The 16541-nt window shown below is 40.4% G+C and overlaps 1 protein-coding gene across 1 annotated transcript in view; it reads right to left on the bottom strand.

Moving 5' to 3' along the window:
• Positions 1-16541, bottom strand: part of DDX55 (DEAD-box helicase 55) — a 74647-nt gene that overhangs the window by 37476 nt on the left and 20630 nt on the right. The window contains exons 4-8 of the mRNA XM_069215007.1: positions 16188-16279; positions 15468-15530; positions 13364-13513; positions 11114-11303; positions 592-674 (exon numbers count right to left, since the gene is read on the bottom strand). Coding sequence (XP_069071108.1) covers positions 592-674; positions 11114-11303; positions 13364-13513; positions 15468-15530; positions 16188-16279 — 578 coding nt within the window. The remainder of the gene's footprint in view (positions 1-591; positions 675-11113; positions 11304-13363; positions 13514-15467; positions 15531-16187; positions 16280-16541) is intronic.

Here is a 16541-nt window from a genome sequence, read left to right as displayed (position 1 = left end):
GGTATCAGTCTAATGCACAGTCCAGGCCAAACCCCTCAAGAACTAGATATATTTGTGAATCAAAACTTACATTAAGGTTATTCAAATAAATATGACAGGCAGGCTCATTTGTGTTTGACCACACACTTCCAAGTATGTGTCTGCCACATTCGCCTCAATCATCCAATTAATTGACACCAACTTATCTTCCAACAAACAGACAACCTTCATCTTGAAATCCTGGAACTGGCTCAAGCTCTGATGCTGAGGCAATGTTTGAGGTTCATCATTGGCAAAGCTACTTTGAGGAGCTTTCAAACTAACCGAATGTAATAAAGGCACTATTTGCACTGATCTTACTTTTGCAAACAAGTATGACATGAGCTTAAAGGCCACAAAGCCATGCTTAACATCTGGTTTTAACACATTCATTTAATAAAAACAAGGGCTTTTCCTCCTTTATATCTCACATCAATTGCACTTTTTATGTGCTCTGTCTCTGCGAGCCTTGTATCAACATACAGGAACAACTGCAGCAGAACAAACTCATGTGCAGACATTTGTTCCAGAGCTAATCAATGATTGTCACTGCAGGATATTTAAGAAACCTACCTGAAGAAGACAAGATGTTTTTCCTGCTTGTGTTGTCGAAGGAAGCCAACAAGGTGGTTAAACTTTTCGTCCGCTTTGCAGATCTGCACAAGAAACAACAATATGCAAAAGGAAAAAAATAGGTAAGTGTAACATAAATCGTGACACTCAAAGACTGACTCCTGGGTACAGGTCAATGTTTTATTTATATTAGTTTTGTTTTTATTAGACAGTGTTTGAGTAAACCCGCTCCCTTTCAGCAGTTAAGGAAATGACCAAACTGACCATCAGGTCACCTTTTTTTTTTTTTTTTAAATAAGCAGAAGGTACCTTATGTCATGTATTTTCTTTAAAATGTTTCAATTATACTTTCCTCCCAACCCTGCGGGAAAACAATCCATTGGTAGCTAGTTTTGTATCCCAATGTGATGGAACATTCTCAGGCCTCCATTGGCCACTGGGAAATTCTACAGAAATAGCACAAGACTTAAGAGGCAATACGGCAAAGTATCACAAGTAATACAAGAGTGTGAGCAAAGACACATAACAAACATTTGCAATGCAAGAGGCCTCGCATTTGTAAGAGTTAGAGCTATTGGTGTATAAAAGGCTTGGAGTGGAATGGATGTATGTGGAGTGGAATAATGTGGGCTGATTGGAATGCTTTTTGTTTTTTTAATCAACTTTTATTTTTTGTTTTTAAATGTAATCATGAATTCAACTCATAAAAGAGCACAAAAACAAATTCAGGAACTAACAGAATTTGCTGCATAAATATTTTTTAAACTGGAAGATTATTGTCCTCCAAATAGGACTTCATGAACACCAATAAACATTGCTGTCATCAGCTTTATCAGTAATGTATATGAAATGTCTATGTCCATTATACAATATATTTTACGTCTTCATACTTTGTGTGAAACTTTAGAAGAGTACTAAATTTATTTTATACCGTTACACCTTACACTGTACAAAAATGTCAGTAAGCTCCTCAAACAAACATATCCTTCTGTTACAAAATGAAAGAAAACATCTAAGTAGATTCTTTGAGAGCAATTCTCAATAACAACAATAGGGGAATTCAACAGCTTGTTATTGTTACCCAACTCTATCACTGTATGGGAAATGCATTTGCATAAAGCTTCCGAGGTGCCGAAGGGTATTATCGGATTGATAACATGCTGAGCTATTCCTTGAGGCTCTGCTTGCCTGGAAGAGTGCTGAGCTGCAGTGGGGCCTATGTGGGAAGTGTTTTGTTGTTGTCATGTGTGAGTGACCACAGTGGTGGTCTTGAGTCACTGAGCCAAGGGGTTTAATGGTTGGGAAAAATAGTAGGAGATAAAATGTGTACCCTTTAAATAACTGCATTACTGTGCCCGATTTAGCAGGAGTCTATAGAATCCATTAAAACAAGAAGACAGTGTTGGGAGTGTAAAAAGTATTATCTTACCTGAGAGGGGCTAGGTGGTCATATGATGAAGCATGACACTATAATGTGTGTGAGACCACCTAGTCGGTAAAGGGAACTCCCTCACACACCTAACTGCCACTTTCATGCTTATGAAAGCGATCGCCTAACTGGCGTACTCTCAGCTTAAATAGGCTACAAGAGACCTGTCCTTGACATCCCCCACATACTTTGTGTGCTAGTCTATAGAATCCACTCATTTTATTCTACAGACATGCCGGAATTCAAATGGGGATCTCACACCCATGCCCATAAGAGCCTAGCCGCTCACTCTATTGCACATATTGAAATATTCTGCATCGTGGATCTGCCAAGACTGGTAAAGTTATTCGAGCTCCCAGCAGCCAGTACATTTCATAGCAAAGAAAAACAAAGAATAAAGTAAGTAGGTTTCTGGATCGTGATAATGACGCTGTCTTTGATCCTTGTATATGGGCACAAGGTAATGACTCTTAGCTGATCAAATGCACACAACCGTATGGTTCTGCTCAGTGAAAGCGTAGAGCATGGTCAAAGTCTTCTGCAGCAGGTACACTGTAAATGATTTCTGAATTCACACATGGAATTACGACAAAGCTTTTTTAGGTGCAAACATGGGTGCACTACTCTAGATTGCTCTCATATATTACTTGCTGGTACTGTGCAGATAAAAGGACGGCAGCACTGCCAGGGACTACCCTTGGTAATTTACCTTCAAATGCTTCACATACAGACCGCCCCATCTTCGGAACTGCCAGATCCCAAGATAAAACAAGCGCTATTTCACATGAAAACTGTCTAAAAGCAAACCTTGTCCGCTGAACAGTGAAAATGGTTTACAAAATAGAACGTTAAACTAATTAAAGTAGTCATCATACAAAACAAGTTACCCATTAACGATCCTATGTTGCAGCTGTTATTAACCAAACTTGTTAACAAACAAATGCAGAATCTCAGACATGTACTATTTTCCCCCACGTCTTCGAGTGATTGCTGTATGTTGTACAGTTCGGAGTAGAGGAGGGCAAGCCACTGAAAGCTACAGCCAGGCTCGAGCTTGAAGACTGACTAGCTCAGCTTGAGGTCAAACCAACGTGACGTGCCCTGAACAAGGGAAACACATGTACCACTGTCCCCGCCCAGCAATGTTCCTAACACTACAAACTTAGACAAAAAAAAAAAAAAACACACATAACTTCAAAAGAAATATAACCAGCAATAACCCCTTCGCTGCCAGGCCTTTTCCCCCTCCTGTGCCGAGCGTTTTTTTGGCTATTTGGGGCAGTTCGCGCTTAGGCCCTCATAACTTTTTGTTCGCATAAGCTACCCACACCAAATCTGTGTCCTTTTTTCCCCAACATCCTAGGGATTCTAGAGGTACCCAGACTTTGTGGGTTCCCCAGAAGGAGGCCAAGAAATTAGCCAAAATACATTGAAAATTTCATTTTTTTCAAAGAAATGGGAAAAGGGGCTGCAGAAGAAGGCTTGTGGTTTTTTCCCTGAAGATGGCATCAACAAAGGATTTGCGGTGCTAAAATCACCAGCTTCCCAGCTTTCAGGAACAGGCAGACTTGAATCAGAAAACCCAATTTTTCAACTCAATTTTGGCATTTTACTGGGACATATCCCATTTTTATGATTTTTTGTGCTTTCAGCCTCCTTCCAGTCAGTGACAGAAATGGGCGTGAAACCAATGCTGGATACCAGAAACCGAAACATTTCTGAAATTAGACAAAATTCTGAATTCAGCAAGGGGTAATTTGTGTAGATCCTACAAGGGTTTCCTACAGAAAATAACAATAGCAATTTTTCTCTACGTTTTACTCTGTAACCTTTTCCTGCAATGTCAGATTTTTGAAAGCAATATACCGTTACGTCTGCTGGACTCTTCTGGTTGCGGGGATATATAGCACGTGTAGGTTCATCAAGAACTCTAGGTACCCAGAGCCAATAAATGAGCTGCACCCTGCAGTGGGTTTTCATTCTATACCGGGTATACAGCAATTCATTTGCTGAAAAATAAAGAGTAAAAAATAGCAGTCAAGAAAACCTTTGTATTTCCAAAATGGGCACAAGATAAGGTGTTGAGGAGCAGTGGTTATTTGCACATCTCTGAATTCCGGGTTGCCCATACTAGCATGTGAATTACAGGGCATTTCTCAAATAGACGTCTTTTTTACACACTCTCTTATATTTGGAAGGAAAAAATTTAGAGAAAGACAAAGGGCAATAACACTTGTTTTGCTATTCTATGCTCTCCCAAGTCTCCCGATAAAAATGGTACCTCACTTGTGTGGGTGGGCCTAGCGCCCACAAAAGGAAATGGCCCAAAACACAACGTGGACACATCACATTTTTTCACAGAAAACAGAGGTGTTTTTTGCAAAGTGCCTACCTGTGGATTTTGGCCTCTAGCTCAGCCGGCCCCAGAGGTGGCAGAAATGGCCTAAAATAAATTTGCCCCCCCCCCCGGAGCGACCCTTGCCTACGGGGTCGCTCCCCTTGCGTGATGGCGCAAAAAAAAAGATCCCCGGTGCCTAGTGGTTTCTGCCCCCCTTGGGGGCAGATTGCCCTTAAAAGCGGCCGATTTGCCACCAAGGGGGGCAGAAATGGTCTAAATACAATTTGCCCCTCCAGGGGAGCGACCCTTGCCTAAGGGGTCGCTCCCCATCTCTAAAAAAACAACAAACAACAAAAAAAAAACATTTGCCCTGGCGCCTAGAGGTTTCGCCCCCCCCCCCCCTGGGGGCAGATCGGCCTAATAATAATAGGCCGATCTGCCCCCAGGGCGTGACGGCGCAAAAAAAAAAAAAGAGATCCCTGGTGCCTAGTGGTTTCTGCCCCCCTTAAGGGCAGATCGGCCTAATTAAAATAGGCTGATCTGCCCCCCTGGGGGCAGAAATGGCCTAAATATAATTTGCCCCCTATGGGAGCGACCCTTGCCTAAGGGTTCGCTCCCCACCTCTAAAACAAAAAACAAAACAAAACAAAAACAAAAAAATTATCCCTGGTGCCTAGAGGTTTCTGCCCCCCCCCCCCCACGGGCAGATCGGCCTAATAATAGGCCGATCTGCCCCCGGGGGGGGGGGCAGAAAAGGCCTTAAAAAAAATGCCCCCCCTGGGAGCGAACCTTACCCAAGGGGTCGCTCCCTCATGCCAGTTTTCTTTTTGAAATAAAATCCCTGGTGTCTAGTGGGCGTTTTGACAGCCGGATTGCTTTCAATCCGGCTGCCAAAACGCAGAGAGAGACTTCAAAGGGAAGGAAATAACTTTCCTTCCCTTCTTCCGATCGCGGGAGGAGACCCTGTGACAAACAGCGCGCGATCGTGCGCTGACGTCACAGGGGGTGTGGGGGAGGTGGAACGCTAGCGCTCCCTCTGGGCTGTGTGCTCAGGACATAATGGTTACGTCCTGGGCACAGAAGGGGATATTTAGAGAGAGGATGTGACGTAACATCCAGAACTGCTGACTTTGGAACTGGGGTGCTGGGTTCAAGTCTTAACATCGGTTCTCCTGTTCCTAAAAAATAACATTTAAATACATTGCAATTGTTAACGAAACAGAAATAAAAATCACAAATACACAATGCCTGAAAACGGACTCCTGTGACATAAAGGAAGTAAAGCGGCATTTCGAAAACAGGTGTACATCAGAGCATGAGCAAAGGGAGGAAACAATTATAAAAAAAAGAGTTTCCCTAAACAACAGATATACAATTCAAAGCGTAAGGAAACTGTACTTGGCCTATGCTCTTCAGCCACGAATGGTAGTGGGATATCGACTGCACAAACCGGTAAGGAGACAGCAAAGAAGAGGGACATGCATGCTAGCTATGGTAAGTAGCAGGCAGGATCCAATTCCGTTTACTGAACAAGGCAGGTCTTAAAGACAGCGCATGCGTGCCACCTAGGCTAGACCTAAAAAATAGCAAACTGAATAGCTAGAGATAAAACACCACTGAAAAAACAGAACCTAAACTTCAAGACCTGGTTTTTCAAAAAAGAGAATATCACCAAAAGAGATCATGGGACCTTTAAATGAAGCTCTTTTAAAACTGAATTAATTTCCAAAAACGCAGAAAGGGGGAGACGGCTGCATTCAATCTAGGAAAACAGGAGACTTTAATGTTACATGAACAGTGGTAGTCGACTTAGGCAGCATGTTTGCGTTATAACAAGTACTCAGTTATTACTGCAGTTATCCTTTTAATCAATAAAGTGATTGAAGACTCAGATAAAACAAAAGATAACAAGGAAGAACATGCACCCACAGCATGTACACATACTGGATAGAGATTCCATTCACTTTCTCATTAGTATAATACAGCGGCTGCTTTGGGTCTCTGACTACCTTTTAACCTGAACCTTAATCTATAATATACTTAATAAGACCTAAAATAAAGGTTGCCTAAAACAGAAGTCAACTAATTACCGAAGGTATGGTAATGCTTTACCCGCAACTGTTTAGGCAGTTTATAAGCATATATGTTGGGAGAAAATGACTCCTCCTCCAGGTAACCCCTTTGCCCCAAAAACACACTGCACTCATGCATTCAATCCCTCGCTCATGCTTTAAAATACTACTGTGTGCATGCCTGGATGCATGTTTTGCCATACTCAGCTCCGACCCCAAACAGATACATAGTATTGAACCACTCCCTCTCTCCCTTAGCAGTTTAAGCTGTTTAATTGCAGTGATAGAGAAACAGGAGTCTGTGGGATGTCCCGCTATTAGTCACATATTCACCCAAACCAGATGTTGTCCTCAGGCCAACAACAGAGGTGCTTGGTTGGGGCAACAAACTAGGTAATATACTTTGAGATCCTATGCTTTGGCAAGTCTACACCAGACCACATTAAGCTACCAGAGTGCCCCAGCACGGCCTTCTGCATTCCAGGGAGCACCTCAACTTGAACTCTGACCACTACGAATACAAGTCAGTCAGAGGACTTTGGGAGATGAAAGCAAGTGAACCCATCTACCGGTGCTTAACTCCCAATATCTCCTCTACAGAATGATGGACCCACAGGATAGAATTTACACCAAGGACATAGAGGTGGCTGTGGTTTGAATGCAGGTAGAGCCTGATATGGAAGAGGCATCATCCACTAACTCTCCTGGAATTCTTCTGGGATGAGTATTCATCTGCTGGACCCAGGAGGGATTGCCTCTTCGACTCCAAATATCTTGCCAAGACAACAAGCCACCTAACATTTGCCACAGGCTGCTGCATATGGAGTAGTACAGTAAACATAGGCCAAATCAAAGACACAACTGTCAATCAGTGCACAGCAAGTCTCAACACAAATACCCCAAAACAGTACCAATATGCCCTAAGCAGCTACCTTAAGACACTCTGGAGCACTTCCACGAACAATACTCCCAATACAACCTTCAAGGGCGTACTGTCACCAAGACCATTAAGTTTGCACAGCATTGCCAAAAATAAAAATAAAAACTTTATCTCAGAACCATTCAGTTTAAGTTACCTTAAAATGCCACATCTGCATGTGCACATCACTTTATTGCTATTAAACTGGCTAATTATGAATTCTTTAAAACAACATGCACATCACTGGTAGAGCAACCCATACATTACACTACACTTTCACACTATCCAACAAGATCCACACAACATTTGGGTATTACACTGCATACAAGAGACCATACATCTATTACACTAGTCCCAGATTCCTAAATATCCCATGGAGGTTTATTTCAACCAGCAGCCACCCACAACTCACCGTATCATTCTCAGTGAACTACGCAATTAGTTACCTGTATCATGGTCATAGGTGGGCAATAGCTTTTGACACCTGTATCTAGTGATCATTTTATTTACCAGCACGCCAGAGACAAAATTATCCCAAGAGCTTCAGATCACTTTTTCATCCAGTTCTGCCATTACCTTTTTTTTACAACAGGAAACAGCCTTTTCAACTCTGCCTTTACCACACAAGTAAGTTTTTGTGCCTTTATCATGCATACCTTTTAGCACGTGTGGTAGGAATTGGTACGGTAACTGGGTAGTTATAACTTAGATCATGTTTCCATAGGAAAAGCATTTTTGGGTAACCAAACCAACACTAAGTTTGGTGATGGACATCTTACTGTATGTTTAAAAAAAAACACAGAGAAATTCACTCTAAAAAAACTAAGGTTAAAGGGACCTTACAGTTAGCTAAACATGTCAGTTAAAACATACTGTTTTAAACTAACAAAACCACTAAAAGCATTCACCAGTTATAGCCATCTCAAGTAACTATAACTCATGCCCTAAAGTAACCATAAAGGAGACCTTCGCCATGCACCACTCCTGCCCTCTCATATTACATCACTCATGACATGTTCATGACTGCATTGATATAACATCCCTAAAGACATCTAAAAATTACATCATTGATAACAACAGTGTGCAAAGCGGGAGTGAGAGTTATAGTTACGTTAGGTGTTATAATAACCACACACTGCAGTCAACAGCTTACTTTGCATTAAAAAAGAACATAGAAATTCACTGTAAAAAACAAATGTTAAAGAGACACTATAGTTAGGAATTGTAATAATATATTACTTTACATCAAACAAAACCTTTGAAATTCACTAGACAGAAACAAAAGGGTAAAGGGACATTAGAGTGAGTTGACAATATCTGGAAAACATACTCTTTAAAAGGAACAAAACCACTGAAATTTACCAGTTCTAGTTATCTCAAGTAACTATAACTCGTGCCCTAACTTGCACTCTTACTATGCACTGCTAATTACCTCACATATTACATTACTCATGGCATATTCTATAATATCACTGGTAACATCACTGATGACATTGATAACAACACAGTGCATGGTGTGGGCTCAAGTTATAGTTATTTTAGGGCACAAGTTATAGTTATTTGAGATAACTAAGTGGTGAATTTCAGTGGTGTTGTTTATTTAAAATATTATGCTTTTACAGACATTTTCACCTTATTATAACATCTCTTTGGTGTGTGTGTGTGTGTGTGTATATCTATATATATATATATATATATATATATAGATATATACACACACACATATAGTATAACCCAATAGTTATAGTTACAATTGTATTTCCATAGAAAATGCCTTTTTTGAATTGCTAAATTTTTGGTGCAGTTTCACGAATCTTCACAAAACTTTCCAAACAGGAGCTCTTTTTTGTCTTGTTTGTGTATGTAAAGTTCTGGGGTGATCCGAAAGTGGCGGCCGAGAAAAAACAAGGGGGGGTCCCAAAATGCATTTTCACCATCAATTTTTAAGTAGGAACTTTAGACACAGCTACAGTCCAAATGCCTGAATGGATTTACACATTTCGGTACTAAACTAGATCTTGATCCAGAAAGAGTGCTTTTTCTGATTTGGTATGTATCCATTCAGTAGCTAAAAACATTGTATAATTCTAGACGTGGAAGCTCCCAGGACCTAACAGATCTCATGCTGAGATCCAACCGGCTGCCACTACATCAACAAATATGTGGCAGGAGCTTTCTTAGGACTTGGGACTCAGTCCAGAGTCCAAAAGAAAGAAAAAGGTTTAAAAAAAAAAAGACATAAGGGTGCAGGGTAGAGATACCTGGACTCCCTAGGCCTGGTGAAGAGGGGGTGGGGGAAATGGGGGTGGAGCATCCCGGGCCACTGTTAAAAAAAAACCTCCTCCAGGGTGGACCAAAGCCCAGGGGTGGCAAAAAAAAAAAATCCTCTTTGGGGGAAGGGGTGCATTGTCTCCCACCCCGAGCCCCTGGGAAGCCCCAGGGACCCCCATCCCTTGGGGTGTCATGTAAAATAAGGAGCCGGGCAGCATGGGCCTCCTCCTTGAGCCTGTAAAGGCCCCGGGACCCCGTCCTCCAGGAGTGGCTTAATTACTATGTCCCCAGGAAGCCCATTCCCGGGACACAGCAGTTTTCCTGCCCCAAATAGCACAGACAGGGAAACATATGTCTGCTCCCTCATGGCGGGAGCACTTTAAAGCTCTAGCTCGGTGAGAGCAGACATGCCTTCCATGCTTGCAGGAACGTGGACAGGGAAAGCATGTCTGCTCTCACTCAGCAGGAGCTTTAAAAATGCTACCACTGGTGGGAGCAGACTTTTATTTCCCTGTCCACACTCTTACAGGCAGGCAAACACACGTCTTCTGCCTGGCGGGAACAAACAGAAACAGCTGCTCCTGCTCGGGGGGAGGAATGGTGGATCCGTACACCCAGGAAGGGTGGTAGCAGGGAGCCAGCTGATGCCACAGGGGCTTTAGGTGCACAAGGCACCCTCTCACAAGCAGCACAGGCCCTCAGGGACCACCATAGGTCCAAGGAGGGGACCACCCTCCCCACCCCCCTTTGAGTTAAAATCGGTCCCAGATTTAGATCTGAAGGGTGCCTAGCCATGAAAGCTTCTGGATTATCTCATCTCAAAGCTCTACATGACAACCCAGTCTGACAATTTGGAGTTGAACTTTAAAAAATAAATATTCATGTTATGGAACTTCTAACTTACCCAGTAATAAGACAGCTAGATAGTAAAAACAAAAGTCACTTGTTGCCCATAACAGTTTAAACAACACAAGATCAATTTCTCCTTGACTAGTCCAAATGAGAAATTTGAAACAAGTTTAATAATTTCAGTCATATGATCATTTTAGCAATGCTTTAGGTCTCATAATAGAAACAGGATACCTAGTGAAGAGTTCCACCAACTTTCCAATACCTTCCAATGTGCTTAATAAACTGTCAAGAGTCAAAACATTGCAATGTTCCTTGTAGACACTAAGACCCAAGGATAAGAACCAAGGAGCTGACACCTCCAGGTCTAATTCTATGGTAACTCCTTCTCTAGCCCCAACCATGGGAGGCAGGTAGGACAATCCCCATGTGTTCCAGATGTTCTGAAGAGTAGCATTATGTTAAAGTCCTCCATCTCCATTGTCAAAAACCTAGTAACACTTTTATCAGAAAAGTAATAGTTTAAAAAAGTTTACAATGGATTCAAAGCTACCATCTTAGGTTTTATTTTTATTTTCTGCACTTTTTTATACTTACAAAGTAACCAATTTAAAGAAAATATAATGCGTGAAATTAGATCTCACCATATAGAAGTTCTGAAGGCGTGCTGGTGTTTTCTGAGTGTTGCTGGCAGCGACACCTTTTTCCTTCACAGTAATCCGCACAGGATTGCGGAGACCTGCCCTAACCAGGTTCTCTACTTCTTGAGTCTGAGTTGCGGAAAACAGCCCAGTTCTCCTCTGCTTTGGCAAAAGGTCCAGAATTGTATTTATACTGCAAATAAAACAAAGGTTTTTATTTGACAGTTCAAAATGTATTTATGACATACAATCTATTTGAAAGGACACATTTTGCTGTGCCATGACAAGAAACACATATCATAATTGTTAAATGTGTAGAAGTCCAACAGTTTGAGTAAGCCAAATAGACACCAATCCCCTTTACAACTGATCTATCTTTGAAAATACATAATGCTATGAGCAATAAAAAGGCGATCTGGCATGCCATTAAACAGAAATTGCAAGCACAATGCAATAATATTTTTCTTTGTGATTCTCCCATCCACTAACAAAAAAAGACATATCACTTCCGTGCACCTCACCACTGGCAACTCTACCATCCAGGTAAAAAGTGTCTGGGTGATTCATGCCTTATCTCACTTCCTTGTATTAAACAGAAAATGCTCACTGCCTCTGCATGTGACTCCCCACACCTACCCAGAGTAAATATGGGTCCCTCAAATCCAATTCTGGAAAAATGATTTTGTGCTTTCAAATTATTTAGACCCAATTCATCTCCATCATAACATCCCTATTCAAAGATATTATGGAGCCAAATACTAACTGAAAATAATGTGCATAAAAACTCTTTATACCTGCTATTTACCCTCTGCCAAAAATACTATATCTGATCAGTTGATTCATCCACACGTCCAGTGTAGTATGGTATCCCCCAAGTATGTTCTCTAGCTCAAATGATAACCAATGGCATATGAACTTCCATATGTAGAACAATAATATACAAATCCACTTCGGACTAGACAAATGACCAAACACTGCTACCATCACTCTGTGCCTAGATAGTCCAGTGAATGTTTGAATGTTTCTCTGCATGAATGAAGCCAAAACAGAGATCCTTGTGGTGGGAGAAGCTGTGCCAGTCTCGATTGCCCTTAAGGTATTTAAACACTGAATCCCTCCTTCTATAACACAAAAAGCCATGAACCAGGGGCCATTTTTCACTTTGAAGTCTTGCTCACTTTAGAGTTCTACAAACAGTCAAGGCAATCATTCTTTAGACCTTCATATGTCATAAAATCATCTCTTTCCTTCAAAAGGACTACCAGGTTGAGATGACAAGAGCCCTCATCATATCATGTGTGTATAACTGCAACATTATATATTATGGTCTCCACCAGAAACTAATATCCCGGTTACAAAGCACCCCAGAACCAGGAAGTCAGACTTCCCAAACATCTGCAAATGCACCATCATTAAGCCTGCACTGAAAGTGCTTTACTGGCTTCCAGTAAGCTCGAAGATTAAATTCGGGGTTCTCTGCACGGAACATAAAGCCCATTGGCCCAAAGGCCCAGAATGTAAACATACAGTAGTTCCACACTGAACCCAAGCTAGAAATCTCTGATCATAATTCATCCACTGGATCTGTTAACAATGATTTAAGAAGAAAAAACACACTCTTATAGCCTAATGAATACAAGGTCCAAGGCTCAACTACAATCAATTCAGTAAACTCCTAACCCACTTAGATGTGCTTTAATTATCCTTTCCAATCAAACAATGATCACTTCTGGAGTCAAAACTGAAAAATGGCAGACACTTACTTTCAATCTTGTGATCGAACACTCACTGGCTTACCTCTTACCTCATACTGTACATTCCATTTACTTGTGAGCACTCTGAAGTAGTTGAATGTAACATGCATAGCTTTATAAAATGAAAATCTAAAAAAATAGAATGAGCTGCGGTGTTCCAAATATAAACATTTTTTAAACATATTCCTTTCTAGCAAGTAGCGCAGGCAGGACAGGTCACATAACAGAAAGCAGTGCAAAGTCATTGGAAGGCATCAGCCTTTCTCCCTAGGCACCTTCTTCCCAAGCACAGATGTTATCACTCTATACTGCAAAGAATACTTGGGTAAACTCGTAACTATACCACTCCCGTCACTGCCCGGTTACTCAACACATAGCACTCCCAATAAGCCTTTTTTACTGTCTAAACTGAGAGTCTTTTGCACTACACATCAAAGTGCTCTCAAACAGAAACATTTTTGGACTTCTTAATTTTGCAAAACAAAAAAATAAAAAATACCTTGCTTCAAATCCCATATCCAGGAGTCTGTCAGCCTCATCCAACACAAGGACATCAAGGGTTTTTACTCTGCTTGCTAGATCCAGTCCTTCAGATCTTCTTCTGAACATATCCACCAAACGGCCAGGCGTGGCCACTATGATGTGTCCACTAAGTAAACAGAAGGGAATCTTTGTTCATTGTTAGTAAGGTTGTACATCCAACAAGTCCAATCTAGGATTTTAAAATATCACTGAACATAAAGTCACAAACATGATTTTTATTAAAAGCATTATTTATCGATAGCTCGATTTTCATTTGTTATCAGTGGACATATAGAGCAATGTTCTGCTAATATGGCATGTACCTTGCTATACATTTCTGCTGAGACTTTAATATGGGACCTATGTAGTAAGCAGTGACCTAAAAACACATAAATAAATGATAGGCTGAAAGTTTGATTGCAATGCCTGTACTTTGGAACTATTCCTCCTGACACCGCATAAGCATTCATTTCCTGGAGTTACTAACAAATGGCAGCTCTTCAAAAACCTTTGTAGAAAATGGATCATATGATATACAGAAACAAACAAACCTCAACAAACAGAAAAAAAATTGGTTATAAGAGGAAGTCTTTGTCTAGTATACCTTTCAATGAAAGGCAGCTTATTGTTGCTTATTATTAAAGGGGACCACTATTCAGAAAGGTGTTTTTCTGGTTTAAATGTCGTTACTAGGGAACACAGCATTAGATTTCATCCAGCCCTCAAGAAAACTGTCCAAGAGACCATGTGGTGTTGAATTACAAGTAAATGGTCTAGAAGCTACACCAACCATGGTTAAATAAAACTTTTAAGGTGTGATACAACTTACTGAAAGTCTGAGCTTAGCAACTACTAATGAATATATATATATATAGATATATATGTATACATACACACACACACACACACACACACACACACACACACACAGTTATTTGATTAGGGCAAACCGACCCACAAGTCAGAGGAGCGCAAAGCTGAACATAAACCTCAAAGGATCACTTCTGTGTGAACATTAGGTAATATCAGAGGCTACTATGCAGAGAACTGTGGATCTTCGTTAAGCTTGTGAAGTTTTTGTACAAACCTAATTTGTTTTAGAACAAAACTGCAATGGTGCAGTTAAAACCACACTACATGTTCTGATTTAAACATCATTTCTCTTCATGTGCAGTTTAAGATTTATCATTTTAGGATGTTTTGAATCTCTAGAGTTACTAAGTTTATGACATGTACTTATTTTTGTTACTTTAGCAATGCACAAAGTGCATCACTTTTTAGCATCTGGATAGATATGGCTTTAGCTGACTGTTGAAAAAACGCTAATGACATAATTACTGGGGCACAGAATATCATGGATGGTTACACTGTTCAAGTAACTTCTACGGTCCTTTTGGATTTAAAAGTTTCACACGCATGAAGTAATGGTGCCACCCTGTTTCCACTATTACAGGCATATATTACAATGGAAGGCAGGTGAGTTGGCACTGCCAGAGCTTGTTTATTGATAGAGAGTCCACTCTTCGTCACATGCCTGTTTGGAAAACCCAACAAAACTCTAACTAGAAAATTCTTATTCTGAATGGGTCTTCTGTAAATGATTAAACAAATTTATTCATTCACAAATAAACTCTACCGCTACATATAAAACGAGAAAAAGTAAATTACTAATCACTGATGGCTATTTAATTAGGACATCCTGCAACAAAAAATCTACCATTGAGAATCTATCTGTAATGCTCTAATAGTTTGGATCACGCAGTAGGACATGACAAACCACTGCTCGTGAAGACTGACTTTTCATATATTGCAAACACTTTCAAGTAAAGGGCATCTATTTGTCTTGTGAAAAGTTAGTGCCGGATTTGGAATTCTGGATGCTAAAGCTTCCAGAAACTATACATCATCATTATACAACCTGCTCAAGCATGCGATTGGTTCAGACTCCCTGCAGATTTATGACCTCTGTACTGGGACCGATACTTCAGATAGCAAATTCTGATAGTGATTTTACTTTTACAGGACAATGAGACATTCTGAAGCATAAATGGAACATCATGTAAACTACAGTAAATACATACCCGTGCTCTTTCAGCTTCTCGACATCCTCTGCTGGATTGCTACCACCAATCAACAGGGTTTGGCTGAAACATGACAGTACTTAATGACAAAAATATAGAAAGAATATATCAATCTTTAAGCATCTTCCCCATTAATGGTCATGTGTCTTATTCCCTCCTTGCCTGAGCTGGGAATGGTGTTGGGGACATAAAGTCAGCTTAGAAAAGGTATCTGCAGAAGCACTCACAGTATTTGCTCTACTGACTAAACAAATAACACTTTGGTGCATTAAGCAAATATGAAGGAGTTTTAGGAAGACAGGCATAGAACCTTCAGTTCTGTAATGTACTTTTGTGTGCTTTACAATACTGGGTTAAACATTTTTTTTTTTTTAAAGACAGCGGTTCATTTTTTAGCAGTAGAGCTCTGGAAAATAGAGCTGAGAGCATTTCACCTATTAAGAAATTACTAAACAAGAAACCAAGGATATTCAACCACTTTCCACTTGAATGCTGAATGACACAATCACTGTGGACATCCGCGTACTCCTGAAAGTCGCTACCATTAGAATCTGGAGGAGCTGGTCAGGATGAAATTAGCTTCAAACTCACTTAAATGAGTACCAAGAAACTGGATAATAGTAACACCTGTTATTTACAGCACTTTCAAAGTGGAGAGTGGTATGTTACACCATATTAAAAATGTATTATTAATAAACGTAGACTAGAATTATGACTCACCTGAACTGGGGAAAAGGTTTGATGAAATGGGCTAGCACCTCGTCAATTTGAATTGCCAGCTCTCTAGTTGGTGTAATAATAATGGCTCCCACCTATCACAATAAAAAAAGCACACAGATTTTTTCCCAAGCAACTAATGTAATCACAGTATAAACACAAACAAAAAAACAGGTATACAGGATGCAAAATTAGACAACTCATTTCAGGAAATCAGAAACAGGGTGCAAAAAGAGCACTTGAAATTATTTTAGCTGGAACTCGGAGTAACAATGCTACAGCCTGTTTAATCAGATAGTGAAAATCGGTAGGGAAAAATTTTTTTTTAAGCCAAACGCCTTTATAGAACTTTTTTGT

The sequence above is a fragment of the Pleurodeles waltl genome, chromosome 11 (genome assembly GCF_031143425.1).
Source record: "Pleurodeles waltl isolate 20211129_DDA chromosome 11, aPleWal1.hap1.20221129, whole genome shotgun sequence".
NCBI lineage: Eukaryota > Metazoa > Chordata > Amphibia > Caudata > Salamandridae > Pleurodeles > Pleurodeles waltl.
The sequence above is the reverse complement of the archived record's forward strand: the minus strand, read 5'-3'. Positions and strand labels throughout refer to the sequence as shown.